This window comes from Trichechus manatus, unplaced genomic scaffold, assembly GCF_000243295.1.
Source record: "Trichechus manatus latirostris isolate Lorelei unplaced genomic scaffold, TriManLat1.0 scaffold00035, whole genome shotgun sequence".
Classification (NCBI taxonomy): Eukaryota; Metazoa; Chordata; class Mammalia; order Sirenia; family Trichechidae; genus Trichechus; species Trichechus manatus.
In genome coordinates, this window is record NW_004443971.1 from 2,046,952 (window position 1) to 2,059,591 (window position 12,640).

General features: G+C 37.9%; 1 protein-coding gene across 7 annotated transcripts in view; it reads right to left on the minus strand.

The window, feature by feature from the left end:
• Window positions 1–12,640, minus strand: part of RCOR3 (REST corepressor 3) — a 61,252-nt gene that overhangs the window by 14,981 nt on the left and 33,631 nt on the right. For all 7 annotated transcript variants that reach the window (XM_004375177.2, XM_023730274.1, XM_023730273.1 and 4 more), the window contains one exon: window positions 8,100–8,177. In XM_004375177.2, coding sequence (XP_004375234.1) covers window positions 8,100–8,177 — 78 coding nt within the window. The remainder of the gene's footprint in view (window positions 1–8,099; window positions 8,178–12,640) is intronic.

Here is a 12,640-nt window from a genome sequence, read left to right on the forward strand (position 1 = left end):
TCTGTGAGTCATCATCTTTTTTTCTTCAACGGTTAATTCAGCTGGATACTCATCTGTCAACAGTTTTGCAGGATTTAAGCCGTTCTCTGGCACTTTCACAGACATCCTGAAGTCTTGCATCTTTTGCGGTATTTGTAATTTTATTTTGATTTGTGCTGTATTTGCACTGTTGACAGTGAAAGATGTTGATAAGGTGGATGGGACAGAAAACACTAGAGTTCATTAGGGAGAGTTCGTGAGTAGACCCTAATTTTCAAAACGGATCAGCATTAGTGAATATTTTCTTGTCTGGCAACTTTTGCTTCTCAGTGCTTCCTCTAGATTAATAAGTACTTGGACACTGAGGATCCCCTGTAAGACCTACATTGCAAGTTGTTCTGAGGATCAAATATAACTAAGTATGAGGATATGTTTTAGAATATATGTAAAAAGCACCTAGCACAGCACCTGAGCAAAGAGAATTTGCTTAATTGGTTTGTTAAATCTGAAAAGGACCCTTGGTGGCACAGTGGTTAAAGTGCTCAGCTGCTAACTGAGGTTGGTGGTTTGAACCCACCAGCTGCTCCATGGGAGAAAGATGTGGCAGTCTGATCTGTAAAGATTACAGCCTTGAAAAATCTATGGGGCAGTTCTACTCTGTCCCAAAGAGTCACTATGAGTCAGAATTGACTCGATAGCAGTGAGTTGGTTTTGGTGTAAATCTGAAAGGCAGAGCTATTAATGAAAAGGGAACAAAAAAACGAATTTTCTTTTTTTACAAATCAACAAATATGTTTTATACATATGCCTACAATGAAGAAGACAGAATAAAGTTATGTCATCTAAACTTCCTAAAGCTTACAATCTAATTAGGAGATGGGACGAACACAAATAACTATAAAAGCAAACAGTATGGTATATATTGGTGCAGTACAATGGATTGCTGTTATATGGCCTTTCTCACTATGGTCTTGTAACTCCTACTGAAGTGATTGGCTGAGACTATACAAATAAGGTAACTGTGGCCCACAAAGGGAACTGGACAGCGTGCCAGAAATGCAAATAAAGTTCATCGCACTCGTGTGGGGTAGGACCATGGAAATAAAGTCTATGGAACCCCGACGATGGGATTGGTCAGTTCTGCCATTCTGGTAGGCTTAAAACGAGCCACCTCAGAGGCGGAAAGACAGGATCTCACCACTATCAAAGAAGAGCAGCCAGGTGTGGAGTGCATCCTTTGGACTAGGGATCCCTGTACTGAGACCCTTGTAGACCCAGCAGACAGAGAGCGAGCTGTTCACACTGAAGATGGCAAGATAGAAAGAAACAGTGGCAGAGAAACAGCAGCAGCAGAGGCAGCAGAACCAGGAGACTGGCAGGAAACCAGCAAGAGACGCTGTGGTGGGCTTCCTGGCCCACGGAGGGAGAAAGCCTTCAGATAGGAGGCTAGCTGGTGGAGTAGGGTACCTCCGGGAACTTGGTGGAGCTAGGTTTGCTGACTCACAGAGCCAGAGCTGAGCGTCTTCTGGCTAAGGCTTACTGGCAGAGTCGGATGCCTCAGGGTACTTATCGGCATAACTAAAAGAGCTTTGTAACATTTGCCTGAGTAGGGCAGAGGCCGAGGGGCCAAAAGAGCTTTGCAACACTTGCCGGAAAAGGGGCAGAGGCCACGGGCCGGAAAGAGGCATGCCTGCAGACACGGCTGAGAAGAGGCTGGGCTGAGAAGAGGCTGTCCTGATGGAAGAACTGAATCCTGAGCATTCCTGAACCTGAATTGTAACCTGTTACTTCCCTAATAAAGCCCTAACTGTGAGTATGGTCAGTGAGTTTTGCGTGCCCATTGCAATGAATTATCAAAATCAGCAGAGAAGTAGAGAGTGCCAGGGTAGAGATGGTTAGTGTCAGAACTGGTAAAGATGGCGGAGAGAGGAGGCATGTCTGACCTCTGTCTCATAGGAATCAGCCTTGGGCTGTTGATCTTATTCTCCTTCCACCTTGTGAAGTTAGAGGAGGTCAGATGCTGCCCCCATACCATTATTATAATTGGGGATTCAAAGATAGGAGAAAAAGACACAATGACCGGAATGGTAGGAAAGGAGCAAGAAAAACTAAAGTTGGAGGGGCTGGAGACTGAGATGGGTTTTAGAACAGGAGAAAATTCTGACAGGCAAAGATGAGGAGAAGGTATTCTACGTGAAGAGAACATCAAGATCTGTGTCAGGAAGAAGTGATACATAAGCCTGGAAAGTTGATAATATTCAATTAAAATAAATCCGAGAAGCTGAACTATATGAAAAAGAATGTGTCATCAAGACTCATTAACAACCTGCGATACGCAGATGACACAACCTTGCTTGCTGAAAGCAAAGAGGATTTGAAGCACTTACTGATGAAGATCAAAGACCACAGCCTTCAGTATGGATTACACCTCAACATAAAGAAAACAAAAACCCTCACAACTGGACCAATAAGCAACGTCACGATAAATGGAGAAAAGATTGAAGTTATCAAGGATTTCATTTTACTTGGATCCTCAATCAACACCCATGGAAGGTCAAGAAATCAAATCATGCATCACATTAGGCAAATTTGCTGCAAAAGACCTCTTTAAAGTGTTAAAAAGCAAAGATGTCACTTTGAGGACTAAGGTGTGGCTGTCCCAAGCCACAGCATTTTCAATTGCCTCATATGCATGTGAAAGCTGGACAACGAGTAAGAACTGACGCCTTTGAATTATGGTGTTGGCAAAGACTGCCAGAAGAACGAACAAATCTGTCTTGGAAAAAGTACAGCCAGAATGCTCCTTAGAAGCAAGGATGGCGAGACTTTGTCTCAGGTACTTTGGACATGTATCAGGAGGGACCAGTCCCTCGAGAAGCACATCATGCTTGGTAAAGTAGAGGGTCACAGAAAAAGAGGAAGACCCTCAACCAGATGGACTGACACAGTGGCTGCAACCATGGGCTCAAGCACTGCAGTGATTGTGAGGATGGCGCAGGATCAGGCAGTGTTTTGTTCTAATGTACGTAGGGTTGCTATGAGTCGGAACTTCCTTGACGGCACCTAACAACAACAAAATATGGTAAGGTCCACTTTTGGAAGGGCAGTGAAAATGAAGGTTGGTAAGTTCACACTAGATTTAATTTGCAATCATTTTTCTGGGAGGGAGGGATGGGATGGGCAAGAGTATGATTATAACCAGAGTAAGATTTTAAGCCTGGAAAGCTGGGACAAGTGTGATGCCATTAAGAACCTACATGTCAAGAAATGCTGATTCGGGAGGTGTGAGAAGGCAAGGCTGAGACGAACTGAATCTGGGATACACTGAGAATGAGATATTAGGCAGGACATTCAGGTGGAACTTCCACTGGAGGCTATATTATATTAATTTATTCAAACACATTTTTAAGGGTTTGGGACATTTTTATAAGGGAGTACAATGGAGTCATATCTTACTCAGATGTGGGGTTCTAAAATAAGCCTATGAATTAAAAGAAGTTGTTTCTTCCCCCAAAATTATCCTTGAAGTATCCTTACAAAAGCAGCAATGGAGACAGGCACAGAGACTTTCAATAAGTTAACACAGTTACGTATTCTTTCGGCACTGGAATGGACCACTAGTTTTTCAGTTAAACCCCAGATGGAGCTATTGCCTTGAATTTAGGGAAGTGTTGTGTGGAAAAAAATTCAAATACTAGAATCTCACTCAATTCAATAAGATGCTCACACAGGAGGCATGTAGAAGCTAAGACTGAGTAAAGAAGAGTAGATTCACAGTTTCCAGCTCATAACTATTTACTCTGGGCATATATTCAATAAATGGCATCCAGACAGAACTGTCAGCACTACTAAACTTGCTATTATTAAACATATTCTTTCTCTTTTTTATTTGGCTGAGTGCCTATGGTTGAATTTGTGTCATTTAAATATACATACGATGTGACTCTTATATACTGACTTGTGAGACTGTATGATATATCCAAGACAGGGGAGAGAAAGAGAGAAATAAATTGAGGATAAAAGCTTAGAGAAAATCTGTATTTCTATTTAAGTATAGAAAGGAAAATTACAACTGAGAAGGAAACATAATAGTAATAAAAGAGAATTTAACCTTTCAGAAGTTAAAGGAAGAAAGACAGGTACTCATCTATGTCAAAGGCTCAGAAAAAGGCAATGAGAAGGAGTTAACAGCTGTGGAATTTGGTCATCATTGCCAACATTAAACTTCACAAAGCTACAGCAGAAAACATGCAAGGGGGCGTTAAGATCATCTAGGACTGAACAGTCTGTGTGGCAAAATGGACGCAGTGAAAGAGGGGAAAGACTGAAGGAAAAACAGGAAAAAAATTTTTTAATATACAGGATTCCTGTAAGTTACTGATTTTTATATTCTCTTTTAAACCCAAGAAACTTTGATAGAGATTTAATTTAAAGAAAGGAAAACTAAAGTCCACCTAGAATCTAAAATTGCATGGTATTTGTGGTTTGCTAGGTGGTACCACTGAGTATATTTATATTCTTCTACAGCAAACCCCAATTTGAAATGCTATTTTAAAATACAGTAACATAAAAGGCCCCAAAGAGCCTTCTAGAACAGTCCATGACATCCTTAGTGAATTGAGAATCTTTACAGCATACTGTCCTGGCTAAATGAGCCTGTCTTCATACCTTTCCCATTCATACTTTCTGAGTTGGAAGACTTGGAAAAGGTCACCAAGTTAAACCTTCTACCCAATACTGAAAACTCCATCCAACATCCATAATAAAAGGATGCCATCTACCTTTGCATGAAAACATTCAAAGATGGGGAAATTTCTAGCTTCAAAAGTACTCCTTTTCTCAGCTATAAATATTCTTCCTTCCTGTGATTTATTAATTTCTTTGTCCCCATTTACCCACCTCCATCCCCCACCTCCATCCAAAACAAACCAAAGCATAACAAAACACACTACCCATCCCCCATCCCAACACTCTTACATACTTTCAAGGAATCACATTAATTTCTACTTTGAAATGTTCTTTGGGTTCATCACTTGCTGTCTATTCCTATAACTAACATCCAATCCTATCTGATACTCCTCCATCATTTTACTTTTATCATCACACACTTAGTATTTTAGCAGCTATAGCTTCTCTGTTCTAATTTATTCTGCATAATACAGGCAGGATTATTTTCCTAAAATTAAAAATTTTCATTACAAACTGTCTATACTGAAGAGATTATTTGGTTTTTCCATTTGACTTAATTTAAAAGGCAAATCTCTCTCTAGCTTTCACAAGCACTTTTATACTCTGGACCTTGCCACTCATCCCATCATACCGAAGCCTCGGCTCAACCTCCTTAACATCTCTCTCATAGACTGCATTCGTTCCTCCTCTACATCTAAGCTTGCCTTCCTCAGAAGACAACAGGCTTCTTGAGAAAAGATGGTTTCACACTTCCACTGAATTCTCAATATTAATTAGCACAATAATGAGCACATAACAAGTACTCACGGAACACCTGTTGGCTGGTTTACAAAAGTGCTTTTAATTTTCCCCACTGTACTTACATTCTGAATGTACTGCTCAATATTAAACCACTGTTTATGTTATTCCCTCTACCTGGAACATTCCCCTCTAAGAAGTCTTCCCTCTTTATCCCAGCTAGAATGAATAATGCCCACCTGTTTTCTTGTAGCACTTTACTCACAAATCTATCATAAAGCTTTTATTAGTCTGTCTTATAACATCTAGATTGAGTTTTTTTTTTTTTTAAAAGCAGGTGAGAAAAATCCACATATTCTTCATCTTTATGTGTTTACCCCTGCCCCACACACTTCTCACAGTGCTTAAACACAGCACCTTCCATGAAAGAAGTGATCAGTAAATACTTATGGAAGTGAATGGGCTTTCTTCACCACACCTTTCCCTAAATGAAAATAACAAATACAACCAAAATGAATAAGTAAAGCATCTAAGTAATTGTTTATTCCCGTTGAGTTACTTCATTTAATGGCCTAATTATTCCAAAGGCTAATGACATACTCTGATTAAGTCTGGTCTAACATAAAGCTAAGGGGATGAAAAATCTGATTTCTCAAAGTCCATACTGTGGTTGTTAATCTAGTATTTTAAGATGTATCTACTCATATTGTCCCTTACCCACATAAAGCAATAGGAATAATATAAATATACCCTGGGCATTTTCTAGATGATAAAACATATATACATTTTACAAGTCATTGAGTTCAATAAGTCAACCTTGAAGTAATATTCAAACTTCAATGTATGGATGGCAGACTGTTAAGATTGTAGTTGTTTTATTTGGACCATTATTTTTACAATAAACCAGAACATATAATGAATATTTGATAACTTCTAACCCAATAATTACATTAAAATGTGAGAATCTAATGTACAATTCTGCTATTATATGAAAATGTCCAAAAGTAAGAGGCAGCGTGATATATACTACTCTTACAACCAGGACTCTAAAAATTTGAAATCTAGCCAGAGTTTGACCATTTACTAGTCATGTGACCTTGAATAAGTCAGTTAACCTCTCTGAGTCCCAGTTTCCTTATGTAAAATAATAGTGTCTGCTCTATCTACTTCTCTGGATTTATGTGAGGCTGAAAAGAGGTAGCATACACAAACATTATAAAGTGCTATTGTACTTTCATGTCGTACTTTATATAATGTTAATGAGTGAGGATGTTCTGTAATTTTCTGGAAATTTTGTTTAAGACTGGAATTATCCTTTCCTTGAACACTGGGTAGACTTTTCCAATAAAACTGTCTGGACTTGGTGTTTCTTGTGAGAAAGATGCTAATTATTCCTTCAATTTATTTAATGGTTATAAATTATTCAGGTTTTCTTTTTGAGACAATTTTAGTAAGACATATTTTCCTAGGAGTTTCTCCAATTTGTTTAACTTCTTGGCATAAAGCTCTTCATAGTATTCCTATGTTTTAAATATTTGCCATATTTATTTTTAAATTATGCAATTATAAGCATTTAAAGTTTTTTGCTTATATGCATCTTTCAAATAAAAAATTAAAAATAATTTTTTGTTGCAATAATATAACATAAAGTAGTATTTTTTGTATCATACTGTCCTTAACTAAATGTTACCAGAACATCAGTTAACTTGTAGGTTTAGTATGACGTATTAATCTATGTATTTTTCATTCTTTTTAATTATTTAACCCCTTGAAAGAAATTATTCAAAACAAAACAACTTTCTTTATAATGATTCTTCCTTACCAAAAGTCTAATGATTAAGAACACATATGATGTATTATTTCTGAAGAACTTTTCTTCTGCTCCCCCCAGCCTCTTACACATATTTCATTTGTAGACATTTCAGTCAACCTGTGACTTAGTGGGAACATCCCATTAGGACTAAATGAGATTATTTGATTATTACATACATCGAAAGACAAATCCAGGATATGAAGAATAAAAAAAAAGAAAAAGATTTTATTAAAGAAGCTTCTATAAAAAGACAGACTTGACTTGACCTTAAGAGCATTTAAGTAATCCTATGATTACCATAAATATCAAAAAAACATACACAGGTTTCACCTGAAATAAAAGTAATACTTCAGAAAATGATCAATCTATATCTTGTTTTTAGATTTATATTTTCATTAAATAAATGATATAGAAGTACATGGATGTCAGTCCACATACTAAAATTCTAATTGCAAATCTGAACCAAAAGACAAATACCTTAAAATAAAAATTTATTAAAATTGTCCAGATGAGTTCCTGTTCTAGTGATCTTTTCCTTGCTATGTTACCAATTCCCACAGGCAGGAAAAGGCCTTGAGCACACTCTGCTGTCAAGACACAACGGCACTGGCCTACTCACCCAATGACCTTCTAGTTTCACATGCACCGTGCCTACTCCTACAGCTGTTTTCTCTAATTACTTTGCCTGATGTGAATTGTTAAGGGCAGGAAAAATAATTAGTCAAGCCTCAAAAGACTAACTATCTAAATGACAAACTGATTTATATTATGAAACCTTCAAAGTATTAACAACACACATGACCAAAATAGTAGTTGAACACCAGGTAACTCAAAGAACAGGGTTCCACCACTTAATCACACGTATTCTTCAATAACATACCTCAGGAGGTTTGAATTCTTCAATTCCACCTTCCATTTTCTGTTTAAGTGCACTGTTTACTTGCTTAGCATTCTGAACCTTCAATAAAATAATCCAAAATGTGAATCAGATCACTTAGTATTTAGGTCAATGTCTGAGTACTCAATAGATGAAAAGGGTAACCAAAACCCTCTTCAATTTTATTTCAAGAGGACATTTTTAACACACTTAAGAGTATGACATACCACTCATTCAACTAATATACACATCAACTAATAGCTAAAGTCCGTAAGTCACAGTCCCTGAATAACTTTTAACAATGTGTCTTATAACCAAAGACAACTGGCACACACAGAAATTAAATTCCATCAGTATGCCTCACTACCATGTTTTGATCAAAAACATTTCTTCCAATAATACTAATGAAGACGGTGGCTGATATTTATTGTTTATGGTGTACAAAACATCATTCTCAGTGCTTTATATGTAATAAATCACTTAATCCCCACAACAACCTTACACAGTAGGGAAAACCAGTTCTGCTGTAACACAATATACACGTTCTTTAAAAGTCACCATACTATGCAAAATCATACAAAGGGACATAACACCCAAAACTGTGTCAATGATACATAAAAGGATAAGAACCTAATAAAAACAGCAGCACACTTTTACACATAATAAATAGTTAAACAATTCATAAATACTACAATAAAGATGGCATTTTATCTTGAAAAAAACTTTCAGTTTGCTTCTGGACATGGACACAGAAATGGCTGCAACTTGTGAGTTACTGTAAAATGGTGGAAGGAGGGTTATCTGAAATCAGAAGAAAAGTTTTAACACCAGATGTGGACATGTGTGGCTCATAATACACACAGTGAATTGAAGTAGCCGGTAGACATTTGAGCAGAGGCAGATTATCCAACAGGCAAGATAAGCACAGGCTTACTTGTGCTTACTTACTAATCTGTAGTGAACAGTTTCACATTTTTCCACCACATCAAAGACTCTGCTTCTAGGTATGGCTGGGATCTGTCTCTCTCTCAACCCCACAACACCTTCCTACAGAATCAAAGACTGTTTTCAATGCTGTAATCCCTGACAGGGGTGGATGACCCACTAAGCAAGGTAAGCCCAGACTTACTTATGCTTACTTGCTAATCTGTAGTGAACAATTACACATAGGGTTTCATCACATCAGGATTAATCCGCCCGTGTTTGAGGTGTGTGTGCATGCACACACATTCTACATATTCTTACACAGCTCAGTTCAGCTGGGTACAGTTTTTCACTGACAATATCACCCATAAATGAACACAAAATTTACATTATGCTCAAATGGCTCCCTAGTATATCAACTGTGCTGGGACAAATTCATGTTTTCAAAATAAGCATTAGAGCAGAACTGACTACTTCTATTACAACCATTTTATAGGTGGGAGTTGTAGGGCACAGAGAAGTTAAGAAACTTTTCCAAGGTCACAAATATAAGCGGTAGAACCTAAATTTGAACCATACCAATTTTCTACTAGCAATATTGTTAGTCTCCACTTAGAATATTAAGGACTGGGACTTTTTTTGTTTACTTTTTTCCCCTGTATTTATTATTTTTCAGTATGAGCAATCAAATATTTATGAAATGATTTAAGAATTTTTTTTTTTTTTTTTAACCAAAGATTTTAAAAACACAACTAAAATGTATAAATTCAGGATGGTTCAAGGGTAGTAAGTTGGTCGGCCATGTTAGATAGCCATATGGAGATAAAATATAACGTCTCAGTCCTAAAGGAATTCATAGATAAGTGGGGAGATGAACAAATGTAAAAGTATAAACATCAAAACACCAAACTAGATGTGCAGAGAGGAAGAAAGAGAACAAGAGAATAAGTGCGTTTGTGTATGTGTTGGTGAGCAGGTGGTAATGAAGATTAGGGAAGATTTTCCAGAGATGACACCTAAACTGAGCTTTAAAGGATTGAGAAGTATTAAATGCGCAGACAATGTTGGGGGTAGGGAATGCATTCCAGGCAGAATAGCATTTAGGAAGACAGGAAGGCCCTAATGTATGGGCAAGAAGTCAGTCTGGGCCAGAAAAGGGGTTTGAATTTTGACTAAAGATTGTAGGAAACGTAAAGGATTTTTAAGCAAGGGAGCAACATGACCATCTCAGCCTTTTAGAAAGATCATTCCAGTAATAATGCAGAAAATGGAATGTGGTGGAAGAGGATGGACATTAATTTAAAAATCCTGGTGAGAAATGTTGAGGACTTTAATTAAAGCGGTAGGAATGAGGTAGTAGTAGTGGTGTAAACAGACAGGTTAAAGACACAACTTGGAAACAAAATTAAGATGTCCTTGTAAACGCTTGATTGTGGAGAATTAAGGAAGAGGAATTAAGGATTACTCCTGGGTCACTGGCTTGGTAACTGAGTGTAAACCCACTGCCGTTGAGTCGATTCTGACTCATAATGACCCTATAGGACAGCACAGAACTGTCCCATAGCGTTTTCAAGGAGAGCCTGGTGGATTCGAACCACTGACCTTTTGGTTAGAAGCTGTAACTCTTAACCACTACGCCACCAGGGTAACTCAGTGTATGTGGTACTATTCACCAAGAAAAAACATACAAAAAGAAGAACAGATAACTAGGGTGGGTGTGGAGGAATTCAGTTTGGACATTCTATACAAGATGTGCTTGGGATATAAAAGTAACAATGGCTAGCAGAATTTTTAACTCATGAGTGCAAACTTTACAATGTCACACATCAAACGCATAATCAAGAAACGAGCTTAAAGCTTAAAAAAAAAGTTCTTTTAATAGTAAATGTTGTAGTGGTTAAGTGCTACGGCTGCTAACCAAAAGGATGGCAGTTCGAATCCACCAGCCACTCCTTGGAAATGCTATGGGGCAGTTCTAATCTGTCCTCTAGGGTCATTATGAGTCGGAATCGACTCGACAGCAATGGGTTTGTTTGTTTTTTTTTAATCCATTGCTGGTGGGAAGGCAAAATGGTACACCCGTTGTGGAAAACACCCGTAGTGGTGCCTCAAAAAACTTAAAACAGAACTACTATATGACCCAGCAATTCCACTCCTGGGTATACACCCAAAAGACTTGAAAGCAGAAACTTGAAGACTTGCATACGTATGCTCACTGCAGCACTATTCACAATAGCTAAAAGGTGGAAAGAGCCTAAAAGCCCATCAGCAGATGAATGGATAAACAAAATGTGGTACACACACACAATGGAATACTACTCAGTCAGAAAGAGAAATGAAGTCCTGATCCATGCTACAACATGGACGAACATCAAAAACCTGACGCTCAGTGAAATGAGTCAATCATAAAAGGATAAACACTGTATGCTCTCATTTATACAAAAAGATAAAAACAAGCACAAGTACAGAGACCAAAGTTTATTAGTGGTTACCAGGGGTGGGAGGGAGGGAGGAAGGAGGGGTTACTGCTTATGGAGTGCTGAGTTTCGGTTTACAGTGATGGAAAAACTGCATTGATTAAGGGTAGGGTTGCACAGCCAATTAATGTAATTGCTATCAATATGTTGTACACCTGTAAAAAGTTGAGCGGCAGAAGTTGTGTGATACATATATTTACAACAACAAAAAGAAGAGTAGCTGCTGAGTCTGCTTATGTACAACCAAATACCTCATGGGATTTAATTCCTCGGTTTGGAGGTTTAGGGTCATGGTTTCATGGGACATCCCAGTTAACTGGCCTAATAATGTGTTTAGTGCTTCTGCTCTACTCCCTGTTGTGCAGTGCCAGGGTCTTAAAAGCTTGCCAAGTGGCCATCCAATGTACAATTGTTCTCTATTCACCTGGAGCAACAGAGGAAGAACGAGAGTCAGGAATAGGGGGAGGAAATAGAATGTGTGGATAATTGCCTCCATGAACAACTGCCTCCTTTGCCATGAAACAGAAGAACTGGATGGTGCCTGGCTACCATTACTGAACATTTTGGATAAAGATTCTACAGAAGAATCCTGATCAAAAGGGGGAAAACACAGAACAGAATTTCCAATTCTCACGGACTCCAGACTTTCTGGAGCCATAGAGGCTGGACGAACCCCTGAAACTACTGCCCTAAAATAATCTTTAAACCTTAAACCAAAAATATCCCCTGCAGTTTTCTAAAAACCAAGAAACAGCTTAACTAATAAAGAAAGTCTTCCTTGAGCATTACTCTCTTTTAAGATACATCTTTATGGGATCAAATTGACAATAGCCACTCGAAAGATTAAATAGGAACCTTAAGGGGCAACGAGTTTACGTTAATGGGGGAGGAACAACTCAGAAAAGGAGGGTGAGAATGGCTGCACAACTCGAAGAATTTACTCAGTGTCACTGAGTTGTACATGTAGAAACCTGAATTGCTGTAGGTTTTTGCAGTGTATAGTCTCAACAACAAAAAATAAAATAAATTATTTTTAAAAAAGCTCTATTTAAAATTCAATAAAAATAGTCCACAAGTGTAGAAGTAGTAGTATTGAGGATGAAGTTCATATTGAATGAGCACATTTTAGTCATCATTTAAAAA